At 38.6% G+C, this 8,529-nt stretch overlaps 2 protein-coding genes across 3 annotated transcripts; both read left to right on the top strand.

Annotated features, from left to right (window-relative positions):
• On the top strand, positions 1-5,389 carry LOC117482874 (CDGSH iron-sulfur domain-containing protein 3, mitochondrial-like). 2 transcript variants are annotated; one of them, XM_034131109.1, is made up of 3 exons: positions 1-242; positions 1,305-1,424; positions 4,571-5,389. In XM_034131109.1, the coding sequence occupies exons 1-3, from the start codon at positions 168-170 to the stop codon at positions 4,757-4,759; spliced, it is 384 nt and encodes a 127-aa protein (XP_033987000.1). In that variant the 5' UTR covers positions 1-167; the 3' UTR covers positions 4,760-5,389. The 2 variants fall into 2 exon arrangements, with proteins under 2 accessions (XP_033987000.1, XP_033987008.1); XM_034131117.1 differs by having other exon boundaries at positions 3-242; positions 1,280-1,424.
• Positions 5,390-5,556: 167 nt separating this feature from the next.
• Positions 5,557-8,025, top strand: LOC117482889 (CDGSH iron-sulfur domain-containing protein 3, mitochondrial-like). Its single transcript, XM_034131130.1, has 3 exons — positions 5,557-5,854; positions 7,032-7,142; positions 7,230-8,025. The coding sequence occupies exons 1-3, from the start codon at positions 5,777-5,779 to the stop codon at positions 7,413-7,415; spliced, it is 375 nt and encodes a 124-aa protein (XP_033987021.1). The 5' UTR covers positions 5,557-5,776; the 3' UTR covers positions 7,416-8,025.
• The last annotated feature ends 504 nt before the right edge of the window (positions 8,026-8,529 follow it).

The raw sequence follows: 8,529 nt of genomic DNA, 5'->3' as shown, positions 1-8,529 counted from the left end.
GTGGTTTGAGCTCGCGAGCTGATCACCTGAAGCGACCCAGCAGCAGCCATGTTGTAACTTTTACTGAAGTCCTTCCAGCTTTCAGAGAGGCAGCTGTCTGTAAAGTCTGGGATTCCTCCTCCTGTGTAAAAAGCAGAAGATTTACGACTTCAACACTCAAACTTGAAATGAGCGTGAGCAGCTTTCTAGTCACCGCAATGCGGAGAGGATGCACGCGGACCTTAAGACGACCTTTTCCCATGGTGAGCCTTCATCACTGTCTACACAACTAAAGTATTTTTATTATTTTTCTATATGTGAGAGGCTCATTTCCCTTTTATCTTTGCTGCCGTACTCGCATTATGCGGAGTATTTAAAAGTGCTGCGTCACTTTAGAGAAACCTACATTGTACCGGTATTTTAATTTGAATGTTGTTCTATGTTACCAAAAACTTGACGCACCCTCATTCGCTGACCTTTAGCACAGAAACGCCTGCAGGTACAATAGAGGAGCGCGGCAAGGCTTGTCACCAAGGTTATCAGCGAGTTACCGAGATAGCATGTGTATGGAAGCCCATTTCCGCCTATGTGATGGGGAAAATAACGTACTGTAAATCAGAAACTTCTAAATAATAACTTAGCATTTCAAAATAAGCTTTTCAATATGTTGAGATACAAAGTCTGTATTGTAAGGCACGTTGTTATTATTTTTGAGATACTAATTAATTATTGTAATGTTATAATGTAATATAATCAAATGTTTTTGTATTAATTAATTATTAATTATCAATATTAATTGTCAAAATTATGTTTTTATCAGTAGCCTACTAGTTAAACTTGTTTATGCATCCGCGCTGGAAGTAGCCAAGGTTGCTTTATGTTTTTGGGTTTCTAAAACCATTTGGAACAAAGGATGAACTGATTCGATTTTGGATTGAAAGGTCACAGTGACTGGGACCTCACATCTGTCTCGTTCTGGTGAGGCGATATCTTCAGGGAATTCCTTCAAATTTGGCAATAAAGTGTAATTGGAGTCAAGAAAAAACGGATTGGATTCTGGTTTAAAGGCCACTATGATCTCCCTAAACACATTATAGGCCATAACTCAAGTTTTTGTATGCTAATTATGCTAATCTCACACAAATGACAAAAGAAATTAAAGGATGAAGTAATAACTTTAGGACAGACATGGATGTGAACTGCACTTTGACTGGTTGGCAGAGGTGTAAAACCACAAGGTAGTGATATTTAATAAACAAACAGAAAAATGTGTGCTAACAAAATTAATGTCCCTCTGTAGCATTGATGTGATGGTTGTTGTGCAGGTCCAGAGCTGCCTGCTGTCCACCCAGCAGCCCATCCCTGCAGCCCGGCTGCCCTGCAGGGTCAAGGTGTCTGCTGGGAAGCGCTACGCCTGGTGTGCGTGTGGACACAGTAAGAAACAGGTGAGCATGTTTTGCTTTCAACTTTCGACACACCTGAGGCCTGTACTACGAAGCAGGGTTTCGCTTAGCGGGCTAACTTCAGGGAAAACTCGGGGTTTCCGGTCCTACGACGCTGGTTCTCTTTTTAGCGGGCTAGATCTCCATGGTAACTTATGCTGAGCGGCTAACCAGGGGCCTATACTACGAATCAGGATTTTCGTTTAGCAAACTAACTTCAGGGATTTCCGGTCCTACGACGCTGGTTCACTTCTTAGTGGGCTAGATAACTTATGCTGAACGGCTAGCCTGCTCCGGAGCAGGATAGGTTCCAGGATAAGAGATCAACTGTGCGGAGTTCTTCTTCTTCTTCTTTGCTTTAATGGCGAATCGCTTCCACTTGGAGCATATATCGCCACCTACTGTTGATTTATTTAATGTCCATGTTAAATCCTTGTCCTCAGACCGTTTCAATAAGGATAAATCTATTACAGGTTGAGGTAGCAACAGGTGGCACTGTGAGTGCAGACGTCGATGTGTCCCATTATCATTCATATCACATCACATCATAATGTATCATATATTTCCTTATCTGAGTCAGCTTCTTGAGCCGTATCTGGCGTGCAACACTCACAGTGTCACATACTGTATGCAGAAGTATTATTTTAAGCAACACATTAAGTTGACGAAACACTTGAGTCAAATGTAATTAAAGTCAGATCCACTCGTGTTAGTGATATCATAAACCTGTTGATGTACGCATTCAAACACTTTTTCTTTTACCAGCTGTATTCACCTTGCAGGTGCAGCTATGTGGCTTTTATCCTGGATAAAGATAGAGTGTTGCACGCCAGATACGGCTCAAGAAGCTGACTCAGATAAGGAAATATATGATACATTATGATGTGATATGATATGAATGATAATGGGACACATCGACGTCTGCACTCACAGTGCCGCGGACTGTAGGCTACGTAATGTTACTTTGATCCGGTTACTTATGTTGTGGCAGATATTTAAGTAAGCTTTCTTAACGCTAATGTTATAATAGTCAGATTGCTCTGAAGATGGGAGGTGATATTCTATTCATTTTCAAGTTCACACAGTCGGTGATTTTGGCCGACTGTATTTCCTTTCTATGACTTGATTGCTTTAAACTCTGCACACTGTTGTGATCAGCTGTTCCACCATGGTTGCTACCTCAACCTGTAGTAGATTTATCCTTATTGAAACGGTCTGAGGACAAGGATTTAACATGGACATTAAATAGATCAACAGTAGGTGGCGATATATGCTCCAAGTGGAAGCGAAGAAGAAGAACTCCGCACAGTTGATCTCTTATCCTGGAACCTATCCTGCTCCGGAGCAGGCTAACCGTTCAGCATAAGTTATCTAGCCCGCTAAGAAGTGAACCTTCTAAGAAAGTTAGCTTGATAACGAAAATCCTGCTTCATAGTATAGGCCCCTGGCTAGCCGCTCAGCATAAGTTACCATGGAGATCTAGCCCGGTAAGAAGAGAACCAGCGTTGTAGGACCGGAAACCCCGATTTTTCCCTGAAGTTAGCCCGCTAAGCGAAAATCCGGCTTCGTAGTACAGGCCTCAGGGCTTGGAGCCAAAGAAGCATAGGTGTGTTTTATCAGGTTTTATAGGAGAGCCAGAGCAAATTTTCAAAAAAATTGGGAAAGGGTGACCTTGGCCTTTTTGGAACAAACATGACATTTTTTTTTTTACGGTTAAGTCTGTTGATTGAATGCATTCCTCATGGATTTATTTATTTAGATGAAAGTGTTTTAGAGTTGTTTACTCACATTTTTCAACTTTAACTCAAGCATTATTATGTTTAGTGATATTTAACACAACAACAAGATCAATTATTGGTTTCAGGAGTATTCTTCTGATTACTGTAATATAATAGTAGTATAGTATAACAATAAAGCAATATAACATAACATTTACTAGAATATGAAAAATGAAATGAAAATAAATGTATTAAATTAGGCAAATATGAATTATTGACTGCAACAGATTGGATATGAGTGACCATTTGACTTCATTACCCATAAATCATGAAGTGACGTTCTGTAAACAACAAAGTTTATCTGGGTGGATTTTTTTTTAATAAAGTATAGCAAAAAACGTAACATAAATATGGTGCCTAAGCCAGTACAATACATTTGTTATTGTGTGCTTGAGAATATAAAATCACATTAGAATAATCAAAAAGTAATAAGATAATATGCTAAACTGACTTTGCAATACTAAACACCAACCTTGCATTGGATATAATAAATACAATTGCTGAGGTCCAGATGATTGGCCGGTCTGTGTCCTCACACTGCCAGCCGGTCTTTGTCCTCACACTGCCAGCCGGACTGTGACCGAGCTCACATTTGTCCTGTGACTTCTGTACATAAGTGTGGACTCGTTCGTAGTTTTTTTTATCCTAAATGTTTTCTTATTTGTAGTTATACGAACATAAAAGTTTTGCACTCGTGATTTATTGTATTATTGCCATGTGAATTCAATACTTAACATTCAGAAACTTCCATATTCTTTTAACACAATGTTGAATAGCTTTTAGGTTAATAATGTACACAAATGCTGACATTTGCCACCTGACTTTCGTATATAAGTTAGGCACTTTCATATTTATTTTAACCCAGACTTATTTGTAGCTAAATCCATTTTCAGTTTATTTCACGTTTGTGAAAATGCAACACAACACAAATGTTGACTTATTTGTCATGTAACTTGGATACCTAAGCGACGCACGCCACTTATTATTTCAACATAGACTAATTTGTCACGTGAATTGCCGAATTAAAGTTTAGTCATTTCCTTAGTTATTTTAACACAAAGTTTACTAATATTAAGGTTACTCCCGTACTTAAGTTCATTAACTTAGGTAGTTATTTTAACACAAATGTTGACTTATTTGTCACGTGACTTCCGTACATGAGTAACTTCACTTTTGTAGTTATATTATCCCAAACGCTCATTTATTATTTAGCTATACCAACAAAAAGTTTTGCAATGTTATTTGTACCTGTCCCACAAAATCAATTTAAGTTTATTGGACATTTTCATGAACCATGAGTAACTTGCACACTTATTGATATGAAAATGATTACACATTCTGTTTCCTCCATCCTTTTTCTCTTTCTGCCAGCCTTTCTGTGATGGCTCTCACGTTAAAAAAGCTCCGACCATCCTTCCCCTGCGCTTCACCCCCGACAAGGACCGGACGGTGATGCTGTGTGCCTGCAAGCAAACTAAAAACTCTCCGTACTGCGATGGATCTCACTTCAGGGTCATCTTCCAGGATATAGTAAAGAAAGTGAAAGGAGTCTTTAAATGAGCAGCATTCAACATGTCTGCATGGATGTCAAGGAGCAGTAACTATACCAGAATCAAACGGATAATAATCAATCAGCAGTATCTAAATCTTGTCTCAACCAAAAAACAAGTCGCTGTAAAAATGTGATGTCATTTTGTCCTTTTCATGTAAACGTGCTTATCCAATTATTTATCATATCCAGGGCATATTAAGGGCAATGACTCAGATTTTGATTCTAACATAGGCTAGATAAAGTCTCTTGTATTTGGCTAAATCCAAACCTAAATGTTAATAGACAATCATTTATCTGGAACGCATGGTGGAAAAGTCATTCTTACATATAGATATTGTTTCCATGGTGGGTTTTGATGGGGAGTTTAAGTCAGTTTTATATAGAATGTATTCAACTGTATGTCATCTGTTTTGTGACTGATGTGAATATCGTAAAATAAAAGTCGCAAATTGTAATAAAAAGTCATATTTTGTATAGCTGTATGACCCAGTTGTTATACATGATCGGAAATTATCTACAATGTGACACTGCTACTGAAAAGGTAGTTTATCTATCTGGTGTAACTTTAACATGTAAACTGCTCTAAAAATTCCCAGAAATACTAGTACAAATACTCAATAAATCTGTGTTCTCTTAGAGACTTGTGTTGTTTTTCATGGTTTTATGGATAAATATATACAGTAGGCTATTGTTTGTTTTTTGGACTTCTAAATCAGTTCAATCTGCGCCAGATTTATATCCGACTCTTGATTGGTCAAACTAACAACACGTGACTCTACAGGAAGTGATTTCTCCAATCACCATGGTCAGCTCTATACATCCATGGGGCGGCTGCTAGGCGAGGAGAGCAGAGCTGTAATATCTGGCATTATTTGAGGTTTTATTTGTATGTATCTGTTTGAGTTACCTTTTCTATTTCCCGCCGCTGTGCCGTAAAAGTCGCTTATCACGGCTGTTGTAACCTCGCGTGACTTTAGCAGGTGCTAGCTGAGGTGCTTTGAAGTTCCGCAGTTGTCATTGGAAACATGAACACGTTGGTGACCAAAATAGACTACAAATGGATTAGTTTAACCTTGAGGAATCCATGGATAACGGCTTCAAAGGTAAATAGGTGCTAATGTTAGTCCCTATCTTTTGTACAAATTATGGTTTTGGTCTGAGTCTTTATTTATTCTGAAGTAGTTTGTTTTTTTGGATCGCTTTCGACCCACGAATTACTATTCGAGCACTTTAGAACAATGTTGAGATATTTAACTAAAAGGCATACCTTAAACTTAATTCGAACAACGCACATTTCAGATAGGAACACTGCACGTTTTTCTGATAGTCTCTTTGACCTTACCAACAGTCATAACAGAGTAGCCTATAGTTATTGGAGCCACCCACTGTATTACATGAGAGCCTCTGCACAGCTGTTTGTAATCAGAGCCGAAGTCCCTCCCTTTCCGGGGGAGCTCCATGGGACCTTATTTCGGAAAAAGTATGTATTGAAGTCAATGGGGAGAGAAAGATTATCTTTCGATCCCGTTTGAATTGTGCCACGAATTACACATTGATGTTTGTCAATTTAAAAGATAATTTTGCAAGTCAAAAAAATAAAAATGTGTCGTAAAACTGAAGTAACACATTTGTTAGTGTGAAACTGCTCAATGAACTACATCTCTGGTCTCGCACCACACACCAAGAAGGCTGTCACCTTGGCACATTTCACTTCTTTCTTTCAGAATGAGGCGAAAAGTATTACAAGACAACAATTGATGAATACGCCCGAGTGTCCACCAGGACTTTGTTAAAATACTTCCTAAAGAAAGAGTCTGCACACCCACAGGTGTTTCCACCTACAGTTTATAAGTTGTCCATGAACCAAACATATTATTAACGTTTTAGTATTCCACTTTTATCCGGTGTAAAACAAAAACTGAGTTAGGGAGATGTCAGTTAAACCCAGCCAGTTCAGACCACAGAGCCCTGAAAAGATGTATTTAAAAATGAATTACTCAAACCATTTCCAGAGTACTAATTTGTTTTACTAAATGTTTATACCTACGTGTGTACTTTTTAATTATGCACATTGGCTTTACCATGAAATACAAACAAAAACTTGTAAATAAACGATGTAAAATAATATATAATGTATTATTGGTTAAATTCACATTTAGTCAGTATATCGACATATCACAATTGTAATCTAAAATTAGACAATCAGGACCCCTCATCTTCAGCATGTGAACCTTACAGTTGTCCCACTTATCTCTAACTGTGCTTCTCTTCTCTCCACAGCTGTCCACCCTCCCTCCAGAGCCCGTCATCCCCTCTAAGAAGCCTCTCAGAGTGGAGCTGCTGGGTGGAAAGCGTTACTCATGGTGCACCTGTGGACACAGCAAGAAGCAGGTTTGTTCCTCCTTTGCCTTCATCTTCAGTGATCCCTGTTTGAAGCACACCTCCCACATGTTTCCTCACCACTTCTTTATCTTTCAGCCTTTCTGCGATGGAGCCCACAAATTCAAAGCCCAAGGCCTGTCCCCGCTGCGCTTTTTCCCGGAGAAAGACAGCACAGTTTGGTTGTGTGGTTGCAAGTACACCAACAACCCGCCGTACTGTGACGGCACACACAAGCAGGACTTCATCGTTTCTGCCCCGCTTCATGAACACACAGACCCCTGAACTTAATGGAAGGGATGAACTGAGCATTTTTGTGAATAAGTGCATTCTGTGAAAGCAGCACACATAAAGTGATCCATCATGACAAGTACTTGAACCTTGTGTCAGTTTAACTTAGCGAGAAGATGAAAGTTACCGCCTCAGCCCTCAACTCCACGTGTCCTTCCTTTTTTTTTTACATGGGAGACACAATGTTGCATCAACAGCTGTGCTCTTTGATCAGACCTGTGACATAACAAAGGTTTGTGTACTGGGATGGAGCGAGGTCTGACCCTGCTGCTTCACACAGAGGCTGCTAAAAGCTCTTGAATGGGATGAACTAGTATTATTATGGCTGAAAGTGTTTTACAGGAGAAAACTGATAGAAACTGTGATGTTTGTTCAGAAAGCAATGTTCCATCCCATAGTTCAGAACACACACACCTTAAAGTATCAATCTGTCAGTCTGGGCCAAGATGTAAGCTTATATCAAATGACTTATTGTCCTCCCTTTTGGGATGCCTATTTATATTTTTTTGTTCATTTAGATTAAGAAATAAAAAAGTGTTGCACTAAACTTGAGCCAATTGGTGATTATAATGTGATAATCAAATAAAGGAAAAAACAAATGTAAGTGTGTTGACTGGTGTTGCTCTGTAATATTCACAAACCAGTGTTATGTTATAATGTGAACCTGATAGTGACGCGGTCTGGCAGTTATCTCATATTGTAGTTCTATTTTCCTTAAAGATGAGACCTGCTGAATGCATGACTCAGACACAGGAAATCCTTTTGCTGATAACAATATATACATGGCAGTTGAGCCCTATGAAGGTGTGTATCATAATCTAACATTAACAATAAAAAAGACGTTCTTTTGCACAGAATTGTTACATTTCTCAGCCTCTAATGAAGTCCTATATATATATATATATATATAAGCTTTATCTATAAAGAACACAATTAGAAATTGCTCATGAGTTTTTATACTTCAATGCTGCAACTTTTATTTAAGTAAATACTTGCTGTACTGCTTCCACATCTGGCAATATGAATCCCAATGATATTTACTTTGTCATTACTTGTTGGCTCTATGTTGGAGGTTTTATTTTTGAAATGTACACATTTAAAAGGATGA

Source organism: Trematomus bernacchii, unplaced genomic scaffold (assembly GCF_902827165.1).
Source record: "Trematomus bernacchii unplaced genomic scaffold, fTreBer1.1, whole genome shotgun sequence".
Lineage (NCBI taxonomy): Eukaryota > Metazoa > Chordata > Actinopteri > Perciformes > Nototheniidae > Trematomus > Trematomus bernacchii.
Note: the sequence above shows the minus strand (reverse complement) of the source record. Positions and strands in the feature narration are given on the sequence as shown.